At 44.3% G+C, this 24,491-nt stretch overlaps 2 protein-coding genes across 3 annotated transcripts; one reads left to right on the plus strand and one right to left on the minus strand.

Moving 5' to 3' along the window:
• The first annotated feature begins 2,644 nt into the window (after window positions 1–2,644).
• Window positions 2,645–6,701, plus strand: LOC310807875 (putative Bax inhibitor 1). Of its 2 annotated transcripts, none has more exons than XM_083674510.1 (10): window positions 2,645–2,749; window positions 3,530–3,624; window positions 3,863–3,971; window positions 4,104–4,224; window positions 4,340–4,388; window positions 4,556–4,653; window positions 4,982–5,061; window positions 5,199–5,299; window positions 5,418–5,493; window positions 5,702–6,701. In XM_083674510.1, the coding sequence occupies exons 1-10, from the start codon at window positions 2,747–2,749 to the stop codon at window positions 5,723–5,725; spliced, it is 756 nt and encodes a 251-aa protein (XP_083530636.1). In that variant the 5' UTR covers window positions 2,645–2,746; the 3' UTR covers window positions 5,726–6,701. The 2 variants fall into 2 exon arrangements, with proteins under 2 accessions (XP_083530636.1, XP_083530637.1); XM_083674511.1 differs by having other exon boundaries at window positions 2,645–2,738.
• Window positions 6,702–6,882: 181 nt separating this feature from the next.
• Window positions 6,883–15,169, minus strand: nckap5l (NCK-associated protein 5-like). Its single transcript, XM_083674371.1, has 11 exons — window positions 14,449–15,169; window positions 14,272–14,340; window positions 13,609–13,647; window positions 13,311–13,430; window positions 13,062–13,151; window positions 9,701–12,846; window positions 9,289–9,445; window positions 9,019–9,091; window positions 8,552–8,839; window positions 8,213–8,361; window positions 6,883–8,002 (listed from the first exon to the last, which is right to left on the minus strand). Exons 1-11 carry the CDS (start codon window positions 14,578–14,580, stop codon window positions 7,742–7,744), a joined length of 4,524 nt encoding a protein of 1,507 aa, XP_083530497.1. The 5' UTR covers window positions 14,581–15,169; the 3' UTR covers window positions 6,883–7,741.
• Window positions 15,170–24,491: the final 9,322 nt, after the last annotated feature.

Consider the following 24,491-nt stretch of genomic DNA (forward strand, 5'->3'; position numbering starts at 1 on the left):
AGTGGTTCTCTTTCAGTCAACTCGGTTCGACCCCTCACGATGCAACACGCACTCTGTACATTCTGCTGAAGACCCCTATCATGCCTGGTACAGGCCGGTGACACTTGCAGGCATAACCCTACCCTATATAGGACCTAGCAAGCACGCCCATGTTATCCTTTCCACTCTTCACTCGCTGAATGTCTGAAGCGTACTGTAGTGTGTTTTTGTATCTTCAACTAACTTAACTGTCACTGAGAATACTATGGATTCTCCTGGGGCGTTTAGTTGTCTCTACTTGAATCCTGTGGTTCAGCTCAACATTGAAAGTAGAATATCGACTTTTTTCACCTTGTGTACACATGCTACTCTCTGAGATAGCAGGCTAACACAAGAAGGTTGATAGCGAGCTTGTGTGATTGCAATTCTTTTGAGCTAGCTCGAGGATAATTCTTCAAGTTCTAGGCTTATAACTTGCTAGGTCCCTTGTGTAGTCTAGGGCTAGCACATGCACAATCGGCTAGCTTGAGTGACTTGTGGTTTTCAGAACACATCACCCCTTGGTTAGCTTTGACAAAGTACATTTTTTTCTTGTATCATGCAAGACCATCGCAGGAAGGTTGGCTAGTTTGTGTTCATAGTTCTTGGACTACTTGAGCCCTTACTAGTTTGACATAATTCCTAGCTGGTTACTGTGTTTAACGTCAGCTACAGTAGGTCCCTAGTTCTGACAGTTGCAGTCGTCTCACGAGAACAGGGCTATCACCTACATAGCAACTCTACCTATTGTGCTCAAGCTATTGGTACACTAGCTATCTTCGGCCCTCTTATTGAACCTCAATTGCTGCTCTATTTTGGTGTGTGGGCGAGTGCTTTTTCTCAAGGGAGATTTTACTCATTTTGGTCGTTGAGCCCACAACGGCTATAATGCGTGGGTCAACTTCCTTAATTACTACTGTGTCTCCGGTTTCTCCCATTGAAAACATGGCTCTGGTTGCTACAAGATCCAGGAGATCTTGGTCCAAATAAGGCAGCTCCACAGGGAAACTGCCCAAGTGGATGTGGTCGTGCCTTGTGGAAGTCAGACTATCAGTCTGCCCACTGTGCCTTGGATGAATCCATGGACTGCCATTCCCGATATCTCATTCTGCGAGCTATGCGCTCTGGTACAGTACGTGGAGGGTGTCATTGCTGCGGAGTGCCTCTATAAGGGGTAGATAGCCGGAGACAGCCCCTCCTCCATTGCTGTGCCCCCATCAAGCCCTGGCTCATGTAAAGCTCAGTACATAAGGAGTTGAATGAGGAGGAGGGCGACAGTGAAGCTAGTTCTCCAACTGGACTCCCTCCCTTCTGCCCAACCCGCTACGGTGGCATGGGAGATGAAGAGGGACATGTTCTTCCTGGAAGCTATCCACAGACCCGCCTCCAAGCTCAAACTTGAGCTCCCTGGCGCCGTGTCACCGCCCAAGAGGATGAGGCTAGATGGGATCACCCTGCAGGGCGACCCCCCATCCTCACACTAGTGCGTGCCTATCCTCGGTGAATGCCTATTAAGACTTTGTGGAAGCAGCTCTTCTCAGCCAAGCTTGTGGTGAATGGTTCTCACTATTTCGAGGCCCATGAGAAAGGGAAGCTGGGGGGCAAAACTTGCCTCCGATGGAAGCCTCTCTGGCCAATTACCTCTTCCCTGAGTCTGGCTCCTTTGCCTCGACCAGGAGCACGGAACGGTTTGGGTACAACACCTATGACCGAATCTGACGCAAGCGGCCTGTGAGGTCAATGCTAATGTGATTCTGTCAGTCTTCCTGGTGGAGTTGGTGCAACATTTCCAAGGCCAAGGAACTGGGGACAGGGGTTGACACCTGAAAATTGATGGAGCTCCGCCACCTTGCCGACCACGTGACCTGCACTATGAAGGCCACGGCCTAGTCAGTCGGAAGAATGATGGGTCACTCCATGGTGGGACAATGAACCCTCTGGCTCGATAAGTCCAAGATATCCGACAGGGAGCGCAGGGACATCCTAGATGGCCCCATCGATCCAGCTGGGCTGTTTGGGGTCGCCCAGGATGACCTGAAGTTCATAGCCGTGTTGGCAGAATTAAATTAGTAGTTTTATGAGGACAATCAAGTTTAGTTTTTGTAATGTATTATGTTTAATGTAAAGTTTTGTTGTGTGCATGCTGACCACTTAACAATTTCAAATTAATGTTTATCAATAATGAATAACCAAAGGTATCTGGTTGTTGATATTGATTTGAAGTCAATAGCTCTTGCAGTGTTGTAGCCACCAAAATAAAGCAGATATCAATTGTGAAGGTATAACTACAAAACAAACTCTGACTAAGATTGCTATTAGCTAAGTTTACTCATTTGTAAATTCAGGTAACATGATTGATTGCAAAATGTATGAATTTTGGAGTCAACTGTGCAAAAGTTGCTGAAATAAAAGTTGATTATATTTTCTGCTGGTGTATGTGTCTTTTTTGTAAGAGAGATTGTGTAATTTGATAGTTGATAAGCAAAACTGAGGAATTATCTGATTTTGAACATCTCATAAACCAATGAATTCTCAGTGGAGGGAGCATGATGAAATGATTTTTATGTTTTTGTTTTGCACTGAAGGTGTTGCCGTGATGACATCACTACGTCGTCAGTCACTAAATGACACGTACAGTTTGCAAACAAAAAAAGTGGTGAAGCAGGAAAAGAATCGAAAGGTTTTGGGGGAAATACCAGAAAAGAAAAATAGCAATAGCAGTACGTTTATGGTAACTATATGCTTTGCATCTCGCTTTGTTTGTTATAACAAATCTGTTTACTAATATCTGTTTACAAATTAAGACGGCGAATGTCGTTCCCTTAACCGTTTAGCCAAGCTAGCCAGCTGTCAAATCAATCTCGCCTGTCTGTCACTTACTAGCCTGTAGCTAAAAGACTAGCTAGAAATTTCATTAAATTATCAACCCGATAGCTCTCGATTTTTAGTAGTAGGAGTTATCAATAGTAGCTAGTTGGTAAGGGTAAGAATCTTACTGTGATCAGCGTGTTTATGTTGTTTTATTGTAGCTAGTGTGCCTGGCACTGAACAATTCCAGCTAGCAAAGCCATCTTGCCAAAGCAAGGCTTTCACTTTTAAAGTTGTATACTAGTTAGGCAGCCCAGCGTACCGAGCCACAACTGGCTAGCCTGCAGTGCAACTATATATATTCACCAGTAGACGTCGTGAATTTAATTTTAGTGGCATATCAGCCCCGTTTAACCAATATAGCCTAATTTGAAGATTTGGAAGGAAGCCTGTTCCTGATATCTGATTCACTCATTGAGTCAACGCCTACTTTGGTGTTCAACAAGCTACATTCTCAAACTATTGCTCGTTTCCTTCTCTTTCATGACCAATAATCAGTGGTTTTAATAAATGTAGAGTTTGAATAGGCTCATCTTACTTTCTCAGAAAACCTCTGAGGTTGTTAGGTATTTGTACTTGTCTTACTGATATGCCATTTCTTCCATTGGATTCTCAATAATCTATTCCTTAAATGTTTTTTTAGACCACAAGATCTGTGAAGATCTCATACATCTCACTCAACATGAACGTGTTTGACCGCAGCATCAATTTTGATGCACTCCTCAAGTTCTCCCAAATGTTCGTAAGCAGTTTGTCATTTGTTATATTGTTGTTGTTCTGGAATATGATACTGTTCTGATTCTTGCCTGCAGTTTCTGGCACCAAAGACTACAGGGGATGCATTTGTAGTGTGTAAATGTTATCTTGCATGTTCACAGAATGCAAATAATGTACATCCAATCCTACTGCACAATGCAGGTTCTACATACTCTTAAAGTTGTTGACCATGGTTGACCTTATCTTGTTTTTTCTCCAGCTCACACTCTACCAAGTTGCACCTGAAGAATGTGTACTCCAGCCTGGCAGTGTGCATGTTTGTGGCTGCAGCAGGTTCCTATATCCATGTTGTCACTCGTCTGTTTCAGGTAAGCATTAGGCACCATAACATCTATTCTGCCTCGCTGCAAATACATTGGTTATGCAGTGACAAACAGATAGTTAGTCAATGATAATACTTTGACAGACCAATATATTTTGATTTTCTGTCAATCCCACAGGGGGGGTTGCTGTCTCTTCTGGGTTCCCTGGGCATGATGGTTTGGTTGGCGATGACACCACACAACTCCGAGACAGAGAAGAAGAGACTGGCTATCCTCTCTGGGTTTGCTTTCTTCACGGGTAAACTGCTCAGGGCATTGCACAGCAGTGTTATGCTTCCTCTTGTCTAAAATGACAAACAGTAACTGGGTGAAGGGAGACTGATTTCTAATGTAACTGTTCGTCTCTTCACCAGGTGTTGGTCTCGGGCCTGCTATGGACTTTGTCATCGCCATTAATCCAAGGTAGAGTATTTATGTGCTACTGAACAGTGTTGAACAATGAAACCTTTATTTATATCCTCTTTGGGACATTTAACATAGATCAAAGGATACATGAAATCTGCTCTGAATGAAAAAGGACTTTTGTCTTATAACAGTGTTGCTTATGTCTCTCTCTGGTCTCTCCCCAGCATCATTGTGACAGCCTTCCTCGGCACCTCCATCATCTTCCTCTGCTTCACTCTCAGTGCCCTCTATGCCCAGCGCAGGAGCTACCTCTTCTTGGGAGGTACAAATATCACCCTGTATTTAGACCTGGGCAGAATCAAATACTTGAGGTGTGCTTGATTTACCTTCCCTTGCATGCAGCGTTTGCACTTTTGAGACTATTCCAGTGCTTCCGTTGTGCCTGACAAAGAAATCAAGCACACCAAATATTAAAATGTGCATTTTTCCCAGGTCTGACACAATTCAGGGCATCAAGTTGCCAAACTTTGCCTCTTTATTGGTTATGTTACTGTATCTAAGCTGTAATGAAGCATATCAATCAAGGGTAATCAAAGTCGTTTTTGTTCCCTCTTTGACATATTGTAAGATGTTTTTCTTTGTCCTCTCAGGGACTCTGATGTCTGGGTTGTCCATCTTGTTCCTGGTGTCCGTGGTTAACATGTTCTTTGGATCAGTGATGCTTTTCAAGGTCAGCAAAACAGGCCAACTATCCCATGACTTGATGGTGAACTAATTCCATACATGAGTTGGAAGGTGTTTAATGTCTCTGTATAAGTGTTATGCCAGGTTACCCAGGTCTAATATGTTTCTTCTCTTCACTGACAGGCTCACATGTACCTTGGGCTTGTCATCATGTGTGGATTTGTTCTGTTCGACACCCAGCTCATCATTGAGAAAGCAGAGAACGGAGACAAGGACTACATCTGGTGAGGCTTTGCATAGTCAAAGCGCTAAGCTGATGCTTATCTCTTGCTGATGCATTTGAATGGAAAATAATTATTCATTGTCATTCAAATGAAACAATTGTTTTTCCGTCTTTTAAAGGCACTGCGTGGACCTGTTCCTTGACTTTGTGACCATCTTCAGGAAACTCATGATTATTCTTGCCATGAATGACAAGGTAATGTCTGGCTTTATTTAATAGGGTTCAATTATCCTCTTTTTTTTTTATTTACTCTCTACAAAATGGCTCTCCGTCTGTTGAGTGATGTTGTATGACAAAGCTCAGTTGAAGATATCACTTTTAGAAGGCACTCACCCTATAGGGAAGAGTCATCTAACTTTACAATTATGATGTAACTCTCCATTATGTTTTTCTATATTTTCAGGACAAGAAGAAAGAAAAGAAGTAGATGGAAGAAATGTGACGTTTCAAATTAAAAACAATCTGTGATGATGCACGGTATCTGCAATGCTGTTGGTGCTGTCACGTTTTGTAATCGTTTCTTAAAATGGTAACTGCTATACAGTCTTTTTATTTTCATTTAATTTATCTGATTTGGTTTGCAAAACGGTTGATATTGTAAGATTGTGTGGTAGACTGATGCTGCAGTGATAATGCGTTGCCTCTGGGGGGAGGTGTTGTACTAAGAAGTTTGCCCGGATTATCCAAATTATTTTTGTGCCATAGTGTAAGACTAATACATTAGGATTCTTCGGCAGGTTATCTGCGATTTTAAGATTAATAATTTGTTTTATTTTAAGTGATAATATTTTGATTAATTGTCTACTATGTTAGTCAAATATTTCTTTAATGAAGAGTGTGTCGCCACTACAGATAACTTGGCCTGTTATGTCATTATCACAACTTCCCTTTGAGATTTTCCATTTGTTATTATTTACTCTTCCAGATATTGCATTGACATGATAAACATTCTAAAAGCAGGTTGTTATGGTCAATTGTTTTGAAAAGAACCATGTAAGACTCCTGATACTGATTTGGTGACACATCTGACCTTCCATGGCCCCATAGAAGATTTCCAAGTGCACTTTATGGTCAGATTGTTGGACTTGAGCACGATGAGGACTGGTCACCATTACCTGCTCATGTTTTCTTCCTTAAGTTGAAGAAGATGCCAGCCTATGTGTTCAGAAATTGAAGACCACTCACATTCTGTGAAACCCACACCATCTGTACATTTATTTGAGGTATTTTCCGTAGCGCCTGTATTTGTATATTGGTCAACATTTGCCAAGTGATGTTGATATTTCCCTTAATTTTGGAACATCTGTATACTGTGAAAAGAGTTTATTTTACTGGTGTAATGAGGATAAACTAATCATTTGATACATTTGTCCAAATAAAATTGTTGAAAGTGATCAACGGAACGATTTTTGTTTTCAGTCTCATCATTTGAAGTCCTGACATGCAGCCAGTGCAGATAAACATATTTACTTTGCAAGCTACATGGTATAGAAGCTATATTACTGGATTTATTTGGGCTTTGAAAAGAATACAACACACAAGAATTATAACACAAAATTTTAATCAGAAAGTTGAAATCCTGGCAGACTTCCTCAGCTAAAGACAGACAACAGAGCCATTGTGACATACAGAGATCAACATAATCTACTTTAGCCAGGTGACTGAATTTCACAGAGATTACAAAAAGATGACAATTGCAAATGATGTACAGTTCATTTAGCATAAGATAAATAAATAATAGAAATACATATTCATAAGACAATAGTGTAGCCATTTCTCTTTTTTATGATATTATTGCTGGTATATATTACCTTCAAAGTATTATGATTTAAACACAGACATATTTTGACAACCTTTCTGGACATTTACAGAGAAATAGCTTCAACACAATCAACAAATCATTTTATACATTAAAACCGTAACTTATGAATTCAACAGTGAAATATCACAGACATTAACATTCATTTTTTAAGAGCTCAATATAAAGGAAAGCATATTTTTCAGTACATTTTTGCGTGAACTGTAGTAAACAGAATAGACCTGGTATTAGGGTCAGAGTCAGACTAAGAGACTCAGAACTAGACATATAAGAAAATGTTATGGGAGAGTTGTTAGCTTGTCCATGCATTTCATAGTTCATCATTATAAAGAACTACAGTATTTTGGGTTAACAGAGTGTGTTCAATTGTGTGTGCTGTGCAATGTTCATTCCATTCCAAAAGTCAATATCCTTTGGGTTTTAGTTTGGCGTCGTATTTTAATTATCCTGAGGAGAGAGGTTCATCTTTCCAGTTAACCTTGCAACAGAATGTAGTGCTGGTGAGAGAGTGCATCAACACGAGAGTCCTCATGGTCACCACCAACAGAGCACAGTCCTTATTCGTATTCCTCTAAGGGTTGGTCCTCACCACAGTAAGGTCTACAGAAAATGTTGACCCTGCTGTCATCCCTGGCTACCACAAGAGGACAGGCTGTCATACATGGAGTCACTCAGCGACTCGGGGGTCTCTAGGACCTGTGGGCGGCTGGGGGAGAGGGCCTCTTCAGGCCGCTCCCTCAACAGCTCCAGCCCCGCCTCCCGGCCCATCTCAGGGACACTGGGAGTACGATTCTTCCCTCGACGACTCAGCCCTGTCTGTGCGGGCACAGGAAGACTGCCTGGGTCAACGACACGGGAAACAGAGGGACCGCAGGCTTTCACACTCTATGGAGACGAAGGAGGAGGGAGGATGTCAATAGCTGAAGGTTACAGATCAGCAAAGGTCACAATTGTAACAAAATCCAGTCTGAGTCGTCAATATATTCTTAATTATAAATTTCCAATGGGAAAATGTAGTTCAGATTTGCAATTCAAAACAAATCCTCACCTACTAATTACAAAATGCTTGATATGAAGATAATGCTTTCAACTCACCCCTCTGAATGGAGAGCCATATGGAGCTGGTTCCACTTCCTCCTCCACTGCTAGGTACACCTCCGTGGGTCCTGCAGGCACCTTCAGGTTGGGGAACGTCCAGGTCTTTGAGCGGGGGGAGAGCATGTGTGCTCCATAGGTTTCTTGGTCTGCAAGATTCATTTTCAGGATTATTCCAAATAAAAGGAAATCAATCCATACATGCATTTTTATTTCGTAAAAATGGTTTCTTGTTCATGATACAGAACATGTCAGATAATATTACTGAGTGGGCAGTCACTTTTCTACGGTACTATCATCTTACAAACTGGCAAGACCAGTAGTGTTAGTTGTCAGTACCTTCATGAATGACCCCTCCTGTCTGTATGGATGTTTTCCCTTGTGCGGCAGAGCCGTAGAGGCCTGGGGCAACCAGCTCTCTGTGTGGCTGGTAACACTCCTCCAGGGAAGTCATCTCTCTGTCCAGGGTCCTAGACCTCCGCCCTGCCTTCCCAGGGGAGCCTGAGGCCTGGTTCTCTCCTCCAGCCCTCATTTTGGACAGGCTCCTACCCGCTGCACCACCACTGTAGTCAGGCAGAGGGAAGGTACCGATGCCACTGTCTAGGGTATAGGTTGAGGCACCCGAACCTGGGAGGAGAGGAGGAGAGAGAGGAGGAGAGGACAGAAGACAGGAGGACGGAGAAGAGGAAATATATTTGATAAACCCTTTTCGTTGTCCTGTTAATGAGTTTGTTCTGATGTCAAAATTCAAAGATTGTTTACTTCTTCACAAAGCAAGGAACATAAGAAGCAGACCATCTTCTTACCTGCAAAGTGCTGAGAATGAACTGAGTCAGCTAAATTCTCGTCTGAAGTAACTTTGCTGATCATATCTGACCCCTGTGGAAAACAAACAACAACAAACAGTTCTCATTATGCACATTTTCACAATAACGCTATACATTCAATTCAGTGTAATTCAATACAACTTTATCTAATTAAGATCTAATCCATCCCATAATACAAGTACAATAACAGTACACAAACATTTAGTTACATAAAGTGAGACTACAGGTGGTAACTCAGCTATTCTGTACCTTCTCCATGTCGTCCCTGCTGGTGATGTGGCCCTCTCTGGTGGTGGTGTGGCTGATGATACCTTCGATCTGCTGACTGAACATGGGTCTGGAGGTTTTACAGTCGAAGGAAAGCCGTCGCTGGGGAACAATGATGCTGCCGTCCTGACCATCCACCCTGGGCACAATCAAAACACTCAGTTAAACTATTAAAGCTACAATCTGTCACTTCTCATTTCCACAGTGGCAACTAAAGATTACAAAAGTAGGCCAAAGCGCAATACAAAAATCAAATGGTGACATCACCCAAGACCCACCCCTTCAGTTTACAAACAAGTGCAGTTTTGAACAGAGATGAAAAATAAAATTTTTGTAAAGTGAGTATGGATTCTAGAAAAGGGCTAAATAAAATGTATCACGTTACTATTTCTACCTGTTCAAAAGCTGTTGCATGAAGTTGTCTGAACGCGCTCCCCTGTACATGACGGCCAGCTGTCCCTGGCTCGGGTCCATCACCACCTCACAGGAGTGGCCCCTGCCCGATCTCTCCACGAAGGCCCTCTCCTCCTCCAGCGCCCGCCGCAGGCTCTCTGCCTTCTCCATCAAGGAGGAGATATTGAGGCTCTCCACCCCCTCTTTGCACTTGGCAGCCATCTTGGAGTCCTTCCCGACAGAGGGTATATTAAGCTTCCACTCTCTCTTCTCGTCCTTGACCTTAGCTGTGTCTGGTTTGCGGCTCAGCGCCGGCAGCTTGCTTTTCTTCAGGCCGAACCAGCTGGCGATGCCGTTAGACGCCTTCTGTTTGACCTCTGTGACCTGTCCTCCTCTGTCCTGCTCCTGCAGCTTCAGCATGTTCTCCTCTATGCCCTTCATCACTTTCTGTTCAATGGCCGACTGTAGAACAGAAACAGGGACAGGGACAGGGGCAGGGACAGGGACATGGACAGGGGCAGAGTGTCTCTTCTCCTCCTGTGTGTCAGTTGGTCTCGGGGGAGGAGGGGGAAGGCTGTCTCCGAAGGCTGGGTTTCTCCTCATGTTCGCTCTGAGCTTGCTCCTGTCCTCTGATTTGGATGAGTACCGTGGCGCCTCCATGGGTTTCCCCCCTCTGCTGACAGAGGGAGGCTGGCAGGGCTTGGAGGGGGATTTAGGGGGGACTTTGCTGGGGCTGTTGCTGTAAGGGCTGTGAGAAGGTTTACCATTGTAAGAGAGGTTTAAAGACCCGGGGCATTTCATATTGTTGCGTAAAACCTGAGGGGTTTCGGTGTTGGGGGAAGGTAGGCCAAGTTTACCTTTAGTGCTCTCTGTTTTGGCCGCCCCCACTCTGGAGGAGAGAGTGTCCAGCTCCGGCTTGGCCACTGCAGGACCAGATGGCAGAGACTTGGCCCCGGGCTCATGCGGATGACAGGAACCAGGGAATTTCAATGCAGAGCTGCCAACGTTACCTTTAGGCTTACCATCCAGAGAGTCAGTATATCTTGAGTGTCTTTGCTCCTCCAATTGACGATCTACAACAGGCCTCTCTGTCGTCTTGCTTCTCTCATCGCTATAGGCTGTGACTGATGCGTTCTCGCTGCACTCTGTGTTTTTTGGCTTGTCTGCTGGCTGAACAACGCTGACTTGTAAATCTTCTGAGCTCCTCAGCTTGCCCAGTGCGGCCAGCCTGTCTTTGAAGGTGTGGTGGCTGCTAGACTCAGCTGGCTGCCTCCCAGCCCCAGGCCTCTTAGGGATGGACGAAGGATCGTTTCTCTTGGCAGCCATCGGGCCCTGGGAGAGCTCAGAGTTTTGCACGGTGGTCTCTCTAAAGTCCTTGTCCTGTGCCCCGTCTTTCATCCTGGGGTAGTTTGCGCTGCTGCTCTGTGCTTTGTGGAGGGCGTATGTGCTGGGCAGACTATGATGGGTTTGCCAGGCAATGTTGTCTATTTCAACATCCGGATCGGACGAGGATGAGGATGATGATGAAGATGAGGAGGAGTCTGAGGCAGGGGAGAGGTGCTGTTGCTGTTGCTGGGGACTGGGGATATTGACACTATCCTCCTGTAACAACTTTACTAGCTTCCTGTCTGTTTGTAGGAGAGGGCCACTGCTGTTGGTATGAGAGGGCAGCATGCTCCCATTTTCAGGGCAGTGGGACTCCCCCTGCTGGCTAGAGGTGGAAAGGTCAGAGACATTCTCATAGTGAGGAGGGACCCTCTGGGAGGTCCTGGGGGAGGACGAGGCCTGGACAGGGACAGTGGCAGGGACAGGGGCAGAGGCCAGCTTGGTGGTGCTATGGCTGGGTTTGGAGGAGGCTGAGAGGCTGCTGCAGCCCAGCTCCTGGCCTGGTGAGGAGATGTCCTCGGGCTGCGGTGGGGAGGTCGGAGCCGAGTGTGTTGCAGGATAGGAGTCTGACCTGACGGGCGGAGGCGGTCTAACCCTCTCTGTGGTGGTGGCTTTACGTGTGGGGACGGGGGAGTGGTAGACCTCGTAGTTGTTGGTGCGACAAGGGATCCTGGAGCTGCGTGTGAGCTGTGGACTGAGGCGGACAGGACTGGCGGCAGCCTGGGTCCTCTCTCCTATTGAGGGGATCTTGAGGAACTTGAGAATCTTGGACGGGGAGGATATAGCAGCAGCCTTGACGTCGCTAAGGCAGGAGGGGCTGGGGCTGAGGGCTGTGTTAGCTCTCCCAGAGGAAGGCTCGGGCTCTGTGCTGTCCTTCTCTGGGACTGACTCTATGTCATCCTCATTCCACGCATTTGTGGAGCTAGCACTGTCGGTGGAGGAGAGTAGCAACCCGTTGTGAGTTAGTTCTCTGGTTTCCATCTCACAGTATGCTATCTGGGGGCTATCCACCACTCCAGGGACGGGCAGTTGGGAGGCAGGGGAATACCCACCACTGCCCTCATCAGAATTCCCTTTGAGACAGCTCACCTCTGTGTCTGGGACCTGCTCTTCAGCAGCCTTCAGCCCCTTTGGCCCTTTCACCGCTTGCTCCGTGCTCTGGTTGGCTGGACTACTCTCCGTGCCTGTGATTGACAGGTAGGAGTTAGGACCAGCTGGTGGCTGGTGGTCATTCGCGGTCTGTTGTTTCGATGGGAGACTGGACAACTCCACGGATGTGCTGTCACTTACAGCAACTGTGGGTGAAACATGGTTTGGGGTGGTTGAATTGAGCTTTGAGGGGCTGCTGCATACATGATTATACTTGAGTGGACTGTCCAAGTTCCTCTGACAGTGTGATGGGCATGCGTGACTGCCCTCGCACTTCGAGACCCCCTCACCGTTGATGTGCTGGTGTGTGACTGAGTCAGGGTCCGAACAGGAGCAGCGGCAGTGTGTGTGGTGGGCCTTGCACTGTAGAGGGAGGTCTCCAGCCGCCAGGACAGTTTCTGTGGACATCAACACCTGGCTGTAGTCACAGAAGGAGATGCCTGCCGTGGTGGAGGAAGGGTGGAACTTGAGGGGGTCTGTCTCCTCCATTTTACGTAGGACTTCCAGGATGTGTGCTTTCTTCTTAAAGAACGGGGACAGGGCCTCCATGGAGGTGGCAGGGCCTCGGGGGCCTGGGGAGGCGTGCTGGTGAGGCGTGCGGTAGCCATTTCCCTTTGAAAAGAAACGATTCATATCACTCCATTCAATAGCACTAAAACCTCACATATATACAAAGAATAAGGAAATCAGCTCAATAGAGAGGTTTGTCTATTGAAAACAGCAGTGAAACAGGGAAACAAATAATTGTATCTGAATAAGAGACCATAGACCCCAGTTGTGTATAGGACTGGTGATTGAGTTGTTGTTGGTGCTTGCTTTGTCCTCACCTTGGCTTGTGCTTCAGTCTGTGACTCCACCTGCTTGGCAGGCTCATTGTGCAGCTGTGTATTGTACTCTGGGAGTGGTCCTGGTTGCACCTGTAACAGGAGAATCAAGGCAATTATGATATTATGTACACTACACACAGCAGCTAAACTTAGCCTTGTCATAGTGTCTATACAACAACATGGAGTTGAAGGTGAAAGTGACTAAGAGATCGATTTCAAACACACAGACAGATAATGAGGTTGCTTTGCCTGGTAGTGAGAGCTGGACTGGTTGGGCAGTTTCTGTTGGAAGAGCTCACACAGCACTCTGTTCTGTCTCTCCAGGTCAAACACATGCATCTTCAGCTTGATGCACTCCTCACGTAGATCCTAGTCAGTCAGACAGACAGACACACACAATGTGTGGAGGCACCACTTTACAGGTAGAATTCATGTCTTGCAATTGGCAGATGAAATGTGATCCTATGAGCTTAATGTTTAAAAAATATTGTGAATCCAAGTCAAATGTTTTTGATGGTGGAGTGTTTATGTTGAATTCTCACTTTACCTTTTGGTTAAGAAGGGCTTGGACCACATGGTTGGCCACCTAATAACAACACAAGGGAAGAACAACTTTAATTTAAAGACCCACATTAGAAATGATGCTGTTTTTTAGCTTATATATGACATCTTGGTGCTGCACAATGTTATTGGACAATGATTTAAGTCAGAAAATTGCAAGTATGTGTATTTTGGGCAATACATTCCATTTTCTCAGCTCCTCCTAAAACGATTCCCCACATGCCGTGATGTATGACAGAGTTCTGAAGTGTGATGTGGCTAACCTAGTTGTAAAGTAAAGTAACTCTCTGAACCCCCGTCACTGGAGTCAAGCAACTTTTAGACACATTTTATTGATAATTGCTCCTAGCTACTGTATATCTGGCGTTACTTTCCCAAATAGCTCTGTGAATCACTAACATCACCACTCGGTACTTCCATAGTTCTTAATTATATAGTTGCTACACAGGTATATGGGCAACATAATGTTAAGTGTGGCAAGCTCATCTTTGTAATACATCAGATCACAGAAAACAGACATTTAGACTTTGCTTTAAGAACATATTACCAAGCTGAATCAATATCAATACTTGAGTTACACCCTAAAGTGTCTTTTCTTCAAAACTAAAGTGTCTCTACTTCAAAATATTCAAATTTCCCCAGAACTCACCTCATCCAGGCATCTTTCATATGCCTCTCTTTGACTCTCATTTGCCAAGACTAGGGCAGAATTTTCTGCCTGTTGAAAGAATAGAAATAACAATTGAAATAAAAATAAAGGAATGTGTTGAAATGAAATTCTATATGACGTTGTATTGTGTTCAATCATTGTGGTTTGTTGACTCACCTCCAGTTCTCTGAGTCTGTCCAGGAGCTCGCTGCTGTGGTCCTCCTCCAGGTAGGACTCTATGTCCCCCTCGTCTGACTCAAAGTCCTCGTCACACATTCTCTGTTCTGTTTCACCAGACATTGTTTTCATCTGTAAGAGAGAGATTAACAATAAATACTACAGTATGAATCCACAAACATGAATCTGCCCAACATGAAGTGACAAAAAATACAAAGAAGAATGAATGAAAGTATTACTGTTAGTTCTTGATGATGTAGAGATGATACTGTATGTAGTATGTATCCCTCTGGCTGTGAGCAGGCTCTGAAAGCTAGATCACTGAGTAATCTCTTACTTGCATACTGAGAGTCTGTTAACCGGGCCTATGGGAGCAGACTGAGCATATGGCAGAGGTACGTACAATAGGTAGGACTAGCGGTGCTGCTGTGGAGTGGTGTGGGGACTCTGTGACAGCTGGGGCTGGTGGAGAAGGTCTGGAAAGGTGTGGCCCTGCCTGGATTTCACAGGCATATTAGACGGTGTGTCATTAACAGGGATAAGACAGGCCCTAATTCCACGTCTAGAGCCCTGCCAAGTAAGCCACCCTCTTCTGACTCACACTCAACAACCGTAAGACAGGACACACACTGCAGGGCTCAGAGACTGCAGGGCTCAGCAACACCATGTTTTTTAGTACATTTCTGCTTTATTGGAGAGAGAAAGTAGAGATTGACAGGAAGGACGGGTGAGATAGGGGGATGACATGCAGGATATGTTGATGGCCAGAATGATAGATACCATATTATTACCAGATAACATGGTATGCGCGTTAGTGTGCTAGGCCACTTAAGTTCCCACCACCAAGCAAATCTTGCATGTGTTTACAAGAATTCAAAAGCCCCAGAGGAATTATTTACGAATATTGGCCCATGTATCGTCAACCTCATGGCCCTATCTAAACTGTACGTATTGAGCTGTAATCAAAAGCGAGCCCTACTGCACCTTTAATGGAGGACTGATCAATGCCTCTCGTACAATAGTGGAAGCAGATATTAGCCAGACGTTTAACCTTGGACACCGAAGCGTTATTGAAGGGTTATAAATAACATCTATTCTGTACCTAATGCACAAAACAGCTCCAGGCAACACACATGCATCTGTGTTTATGAACCTCCATGTGGATTATACACGATAAAAAAGTCTGTCTAAATATAACGCATATGTAAACACATTGGTGCAGTACTAAACATGACATCACTACCGAAATAAAAAAAAACAGACCCATTTTCCACATCTATCTAGACACTTCCAGAACAACAAATGGATTGTAGACAGATCAACGTGCCCCCTTCCCATTCAAATCCTATTAATGACATAACAGTTCCCAGATCCATAGAAAATTCTATGCCTGCAAGCCAGAGGAAACAATGGGATCCTAGGGGTCAGAGAGAGCCGTGTGCTAAACTACTGCATTGTCATGGTGGTGCTTAGGGCAGTGGCCAGTCTCACAGCTCCCACACAAAGGCCCATTGAGAGGCAGAGAGGCTGTAGTTTAGTCAAGGGAGAGAGGCTCAGTGTAGGCTCCTAAGACTGCAGTGCCAGGCAGTTCCTACCACAGAGCACCCCAGAGACAGAGCACTGGGTACAGACACAGAGCTGATAGGAGAGGCTACGAGACGGATGCTAAATTAATTTGTCCTCAGGGACTGCTCTATCCATATCGCCTGCTGCCTTATCATCACCTTCTGTGATGATAAAATATCCCGGGACATTGGTCATTTGTCACCAAAACAATTTAAGATAGGCCTATCCCAGGTAAGTACCAGATTGTGGTATATACAGAGTATATACAGGCAAATACAGACTGTGGTAACTGATAATAAGGGTCATGAATCACATCTGTGGGTCCCATCATCTTGCTCTTCTTTCTCTCTCTGCACTGTAAGATAAAGAGAACACTGACTATATATTGCATGTTAATACAGTAGCTAGATTATGGCTGCCAGCCAGTGAGACATAAACAGAACCCTCACCCTTTCGTGCTTGATCACTAATAACCCTGACATTTCCTCTCGAGACCCGGCACAGCCTCTTTAAATAGGAACCATGCCGATAAAGAGCAAATAGGATTTTTCACTATTGAATAGTCAGCAGAGGAACATAAATTCTCACTACAGTTTGCTATTTCAAGGAGAAATGCCAGAACAATAAAACAAGGCCTCTGATATTTGCTAGATGAGGAAGCAGAGAGTAAAACACACAGATAAGAGGGGAACCTATGAGGTTTGACATGGTCAGGCAATTTCCCAAACACAACCACATGCAAATAACAATGTGTAAACGAAGTGCATGAAGCCACAGTTTTCACAGTTTAAGGCATAACCAGGGAACAAAACAAGCGATATCCTGTGTCATCTCTGAGCTGGAAGGCATATAATGTTTTTGTTCACCCTAAAACGGCTGTAAAATGGATGCATATAAAATGAGTGCTTGAGGACATTTAGATGCTTTCATATGGAGACAAATAAAATGGTAACACTATACTGAAGGAAAACACGTGTGTCATCCACCAGAGATAAATAGCCACAGTGTCAACTACCCAGCAGCTATTGCAAGGAGGGTCTGTTTTCATGGTTGGCGAAAATAATCACAATTCTATCAGATAAAGACAAGAACATATAAAGACAAGAGCAGATAAAGACAAGAACATAGAACAGCTTGATCCTTGGAGAGTGTTCTAGAAAAACATAAACACAAACCCAAACACTTACCTGTGATGTCAGATCTCTTTAGAGCCAAGAAGACAAGTCAAGCTCCTGTCAGGCCGACACCTCTTTCCTTCAACGTCACAACCCAGGAGCTGAGGAAAAACAAAATGGAAACATACCTTTACCCTCTCCACCCTTCCTTTTTCTCATCCCCCAATCCCACCAGAGCATTTAGTGATGTCTGATGCCTTATTCCTCCTGCCTCACTTTAATTTCCCCGATAGACAAATAAAACACAAAATTCTCATCTTGATAGAAGGGAGCTTTAAAGTGGTTATAGTGTGGCCTCTGTATGTCACCTCCATCATCAGCTCTGAGACCTACATGGCCTTCCTATCTTTTCCTCTCTTCTCGCTCTTCCCCCTTTTCTCCTCTCAGAGCGAGTAAACTGAGAGGGATCTCCATCGCCCACGGGGAGATACCAATGCAGACGCCAGCCTCCCGCGCCAAGACCACAAGCCTCCTTTCTCCTTCTCTCCCTCTCATCTTTCCTTTTCATCTTCTGAGTCATTGTAAAGTGTAATGAAAGAAAGATGGATGAATAATTCAACAGACAGACACAAGCGTTTAAGAAGTCCCCTTTTATGTCCTTGTGAAAACACGGCCATGCAGACTGCAGACACAGCGTATTACAATCAATTTATTTGAACCTCCAGTCAGTAATCAGGGATTCCCTATTACTGAATTCATTGGTAATTATGTTCAGTTTCCACGAGACTTGCTCCTCCTAGCTAAATGGGACCTCACTGATTCTTGCATGGCTACAGTTCCGGTCTAACCTCGTTCCATCACATCAGATGAGTTTAGACACAGAGCCACAGCATTAACTCTTCACTCCCTATCGTGCCTTTTAGAGAAACGGGGCTGATCCTGGTTAGATCTTGTCAAACCTAAATGGGATTAGCAGTGTTCAGCATCTGTCCTTCCACTCAGGGTTTTAGCTCCAGATCATCAAAGCAGTCAACTTGCTCCTGTGTGAAAAGAGTGATCTGTGATCTCTTGTGGGACAGATCACATGTAAAGACAGAAAAAAATGGTACCCAGTCATATACAGGAGACCGAAAAAATAGGACGTCAGTGACAAATTATCATTGTGACTTTGCCTGTGGGTTCTAGTGGTGTATTGATATCACACCGTGTGAGGTCATCTGAAACTCAAGAGTTCAAAGTGGTTGGGTTGGTGAGATGCCGTGAGGAACGAGACTACTGTATATTCATGGAATGAGGGCAAGGCCAAAAATCAAAGACAAGTCTGCAGAGCAGAGAGCAGAAGCCCTCCAAGCTTCTTATATCATGTCAGTCACACACCCAGGGATTAGGCTGAGGCAAGGCCCATCTAAGGCTACATGTCAAACAGCACCCTTCTCATCTGCCAATCTAGGATGGCACAGATTGATGTTCTCTCAGCATGGGCAACGTGTGTAGGCGGAGGAGAGGTAAACAGTATGACTCGGAGTCAAACACAGACAGTTTGTGCAGGATCTGAAAATAATAATGCTAATATAGAATAATTGTACACATTCCACTGTAGTTTTAAATAGATATCTAAGCAGAGTGATATTGTACATAGTAAGAATCAGGGTATCAGGTTTCTTTGTTAGTGCAGCTTCTGGTATTTGGCAATATGAAGTGAGACCAATCATACAAACACAATATTTTGGTTGAGGGGGAACACAGGGAATAGAGGATTGGGGGAGGGGTATGTAGGTGGGTGGATGGGGGGTGCTACTCCCAAAAGAGCTGAACGGTTGGATTGAGGCCATGTCTGAGAGTAATCAAACAGAATGGAGGCCTCTATGGGATATTTCCCCATCTTTGCCAGGCAACCCCCAAAACCCCACCCTCCCCACAGGAACTACATTATGGGCCAGTGCCGACCCAGTGAGACTGTATGGGTTTCTCAATAAACAACAAACAACATTCGGAAACACATTCCCACTATCTCCAGTGTGTGATTTACGATACATTGACAACAGAATATCAACCCCAATGTCTCCATGCTAGGGTGGAAGATAAAAATAATAAATAAGACATGTTTATTAAGCCGATTGGTTTAGTGCTTCCCGAGACATAGTCCATAGACCGTTGATAGGGAAGGTTTCTCAAAGAACAACAAACAACATTTGTGTACATCTCTGATTCATGATACATTATAAAACAACCCCTATATTTCCATGGTCCATTCGTTGACAGATCAGATTGCTGATAGGTTAATGAAAACAGTTTGTTTACAGCCGCCCTAGGCGTAGTCCACTGATGCCACAAGCACACTACAACACAGAGGGCAACATGGACCTGCCCATGTATGCCTGGTCTCTAGTTCCCGTGTCCATCTGCTCTCTCAGACCTCAACATTAATGACACATGTGCTCTGCATCTGCAACATCACCTACCACAACTACAAGTCATTATCTTCACTAAACAAGCAATATCTTGACATTTAATTACAGCTACAAGAAAACAAAAAAGGCAAAGAAACGACATTGTCAGTAGCTTTGTGTTTTTTCAGCACAGATACAGTATTTCAGAATTTAAATGTCTGTGTCCCAAAAATGTCCAGTCTCACCTTGCTTTGCTTTCTGGCATCCAGTCACAGCATCCAAGACTCAGATCCCCAGTACACAGCAAATGTAAGTCATCCGAAAAAGGCCACAACGGAACATTTGTGTTTTCCGGCTCAAGTGACGATTTTTCTGTAAGCCGCTATAGTGAGGAAGTCAGCTTCCTCTACACTACAGCGAGAAAAGGGCCCGTCCTTGGGCATGTGTGCATTGTGTGTATATCTGTGCTGTCTGCAGTGTCTGCCATGTCTCCCATTGTTCCAGGGCGAGGGAGGCAGGCTTCCTACCCCAATAGACCCAGCCTACTACAACAGCTGTGGACCAGCCCCCACCTCTCTTCTCTTCTCCTCTCCCTCTCCTTCTCCCCTCCTCCCACAACTGCCTCTGCCTCTACTGCTGCTAAACATTAACCCTACAGCTGCTGGCCGGGGCCATAAAAGAGAAAAGGGGGTTATGTTTCAAAAGAGATCCCACCATGTAACGCACAAAGGGAGCGGACAGAGAGGATATCCGACAGACCGGTTGAGTAATGGAGTTCTCCTACAGGCTGTTCATTCAGCCCCTGGTAGAGAACATCGGCTCTGTGCTAAGAGGATTTTCATACTGAATCAGACCGGTAATGAGGGTCGGATTGGCTCCCCAGGACCATGCAACAGAGAAGATCATGGCAGTGAATGGAAAATAAATGAGTGAAGTTGGCTGTGTTTAATAATGTGAATTGGAAGAGCAGCCTATGTTTTTTTTGTTTTTTTGGGGAGCCTCAATAAATGACTCATGTCAAGAACAGCAGTTATGTCACCTGAGATTTCTGGCACTTGCTTACTACACTTATACAGGGTTCTTCAAAGGGTTCTACTATAGAGACAAGCTGAAGAACCCTTTTTTCTAAGTGTGAGTCTTCTGGTATCAGTAAACAGAGAGGACATTTGTGAGGTATTTTCTCTAGTGTTTGCCCTTACAGAATTCCTATACCGATGAGACCATACAGCCACACTGTCTCATGACAGTTGCAGAGAGAGTACCAGCTAAGAGTGGGTATAGGCTACATCTATGACATGGATACAGGAATGGTCTGAATGAGATGTGGGAAGTTAACATAAGAGAACAGTTATGTACAGTAAACAAATGTGTAGAAAACATTCTACTGAAGTTTATACTAAAATTCTTTAAGATTCCATTGTATTCAAACATGTACGGTGTTGTACGGTACTTCATTAGAAAGTTTGGCTCATTTTCTTCATTTGACCCTAATTGAGTTGACAGGAGACTTGACCTGAATTGACTTGACTCCAGACTAGACTTCCTCAACTCAAAATCAAAAGCCCCAGGGTTCTCTCATGAATGTCAGTTCTTACAGGCTCTGAGTATCTATTATATTGACCTAAACAGACTTGCCAGTGCTGATACAACCTTGCCCTACAGTTATATTATAAAATCAGTCAAACATAGGCATTAAAAAGTGTGCTGTACCCAGGAACATTCACGGTGATGAACGAGCCACAGCGTAGTCCTAACCCTAATCCTAGTTTACACAAGCATCTAAAATAGAACTATGTTGAGAGTAGCCTCGCTTGCCAAGACTTATTATGGGCTCTATCCATTGTAAGACACAGAGGCAGTGGAAATAGAACACGTTGAGAAATATTCCAAATTGTGAAGTGCATTGTATTGCATTGCTGTATGAAATGTGCTATACAAATAAAGTTTAATTTGATTTGCTATCAAGAGACAGAACCAATGATCTATATAGATCAGTGGACAAAACACTGAGCAGATCAAGACGGAACAGTACAATCTTTGTCCACCTAGCGGTTGGAAGAGAGAACAACCCATCTCCATCACTTTCTAAACCTGTGAATGAATTAAGGGGATCATCCAAACTCTCTGCCAGACAGTAATCCACATGGGCAGTTTGTATGGGATGAATGGGATATTCACAGAACCAGTCGCCCCTCTAAGAGGGTCAGAGAAGCTGAACTGGCTGACATGACCTGAATGAGAACAAGTCACATGGTCCCCTGGAGCTAACACAGGAGGATGACAACGTCTCTCACATAAAGGGGCTATTGTGACCCCTCCAAGATCCACTTTCACTTCTCTGAGGATCATTCCTCACTATGGGAATACTACCCCATGTTAGTGTTAACTTTGGTGTGAGTTAAAGTTATGACTTCATATATTTTTGTCATATACATGAGTATGTAGTTTAAACTGGAAAACTATGACACTGTTAAAAGCATAATGAGTATGTAGTTTAAACTGGAGCCTGTTCAAATTGTAGAAGTACAGCACAGCAGTAGTGCGACAAATGTTCAACAAATAGGTGCTCAGCTCTCATCCCACACAGAGAGTCATGTAGTAGCATGCTGACAGAAACACAGGGAGCTGTTCGACCTGTACCTATGGATGTAATTTTACCTAAAAACCAATACAACCAGTATAAAAAGCAAGTCTAGTCTTTCATGAGACTATTTTGAGTGCTTTCCTCGGTAGTTGTCAGATGATGAATTTCCATAAAAGCAAAAGCTTCAAGGCTCTATTTGCATAACACAGCAAGCATAAAAATACACAAACTGAATCCAACGTTCAACGGCAAATTAATATAGCCTCAGCCTAAAAAAAGAAAGAGAAATATAGCCTAACTGTCCATTGGCAGATGGTCTATCTTGACTATTCTTCCTCCTAGCAGGGCAGTTGGTTGGTGTGACTATGAGCTCTGATCTGTCAGAGGGACTCAGGATTAGAGTTGTAAATCAGACTTGCGGGGCACAAACCCCTATTGAGAGGCAGACAGTTTAACGGGCAGTAATGTGCAGCGCTCCCTGTGAGGTGGAGGGCTAATCCACCTATTAGAAATGTGACTCGCTCCTCTGCTGTGGCTGTGGTGGGAGATGGGCAGGGTCTACAGCTGGGGCTATAAAACTGGAATGGTGGCCCCTTATGGTAATTTGCATGAAGTGAAGCCAGCCCAGACCTCATCATGAAGTCAAGAATCAGTATCAAGACTCAGGAGTCATCATTCGCAAGTCGCCTCTCGATTTCTGACATTCACTAACAAGAAAATTCCTCTCCAATGGACAAAAGATCAGAACTAGCCTTACTGGAGAGAACTGTTCATTACAGAGTCATCGACCCTGATAAACGAACAAGGAAATTCAAACATGGAAATTCCTCTGAAATAGACAAAAGGATCAAAACTAGCTTAACTGGAGAGAACTGTTCATTACTGAGTCAACAACTCTGATAAATTCCACAGAAGAGAAAAAAATGATGTATGCTTTTAATAAAGATCTGATGTACATTCTTCATACTTTTCTCTAATCATAAAACTCAGTAATGAAAACCATTTGTCATCACGCCCTTTTTTACAGACAGGTTTTACACAGCTGTAAATAGTGTTGTGAGAGGTGGTGTCCCCTTGCCAACATGGGGAGAGCAATGAAGGCTACAGGGGGACAGTGGGGCCTGCCAGGCTACAGGGTCTGCCGGTAGATGCTTCCCCATGGGAGACCCAGGTTCGAGCCCTGCCCACCACAAGAGCATGCAGTGAGGCTAGGCTACAGAAAGACAGTGAGGCACATACTGTAGACTGTAGAGACAGTGGGACTAGGCTACAGGGTAGTAAGGCAAGGCTAACGGGTAGTGTAGCCATGCTACAGAGCAGTGAGGCCGGGCTGCAGGACAACAGGGAACAGGGAGGCCAGGCTAGAAGAGGCAGGAAGAGGTGATAAAAGGCGAGCGTATGGCTCGGCCAGGGACAGTAGTCACCAGCATCTGGACACCAGGCCCAGACGTCCATGTCCTTTGTTCTAATGTCTAGCCAGGCAGCAAGACCTATTTATGGCACAGAATAATATATATAGAAAGTCCATTGAAGTTGTAAATGGGATAATATATAGGGAAACCTAGCTACATATGCTTTATTCAATTACGGAATAAAGATATTTCACAGGATTTGTTTGATTACGGTTGCTGCCTAACAAATCTATGACCATTTATCGTCATAGATACCCAAACAGGACCGGGCCAGTGACCGGGTTTGCTTGAATTGATTAAAGCTACATTCCAAGGCTTATTTTCATTGGCCGGGGCTATGAATTGAATGTGTGTTACAGCTGCAGAGTGTGGTGTTTTGCTAACTGCAATATTTGTGTGACCACAGATTCCTTTTCAGGGTGGATTTTGAATGAGTCTAGCTACTACACTCAGTAGCTTAAATTTTAGGAATTCCTAGCAGCCTATCTAATCTGATATTTTTAAAGCTTTTTAAAAAAAAATAAAAAATTACAAAGCAAATTTTGGATACAGTTTATATCAAGAGATATGAAGTTGAAGTTGTTCTTAATGACCCCTTTATCATTCTAGTCAACTAGCTAAATAATCATCAACTGTTCTGATTCAGTAGTTTGTGAGTTCAAATGCAAAGGCAAACAAAGGCTGCAGGGGGAAAACAATGCAGGCAGTGATAATTCCTTTCATCTAAATATCTGCAGTGTGTGTGTGTGTGTGTGTGTGTGTGTGTGTGTGTGTGTGTGTGTGTGTGTGTGAAAACAGTAGTGATGTCTTGGGGAGATCTCGTTCCTCCCTCCTGCTGTGACTCTGTCATATCGCACCGGCTCCTAGGGGTAATGGATGAATATTTCTACATCCTAATGTGCTCCAGAGGCGCCTCCACTGCATAACCATGGTAACTACCTGCATACAGCAGACGGGAGGGCGATTAAGGGAAAAC

This window comes from Argentina silus (assembly GCF_951799395.1).
Source record: "Argentina silus genome assembly, chromosome: 8".
Classification (NCBI taxonomy): Eukaryota; Metazoa; Chordata; class Actinopteri; order Argentiniformes; family Argentinidae; genus Argentina; species Argentina silus.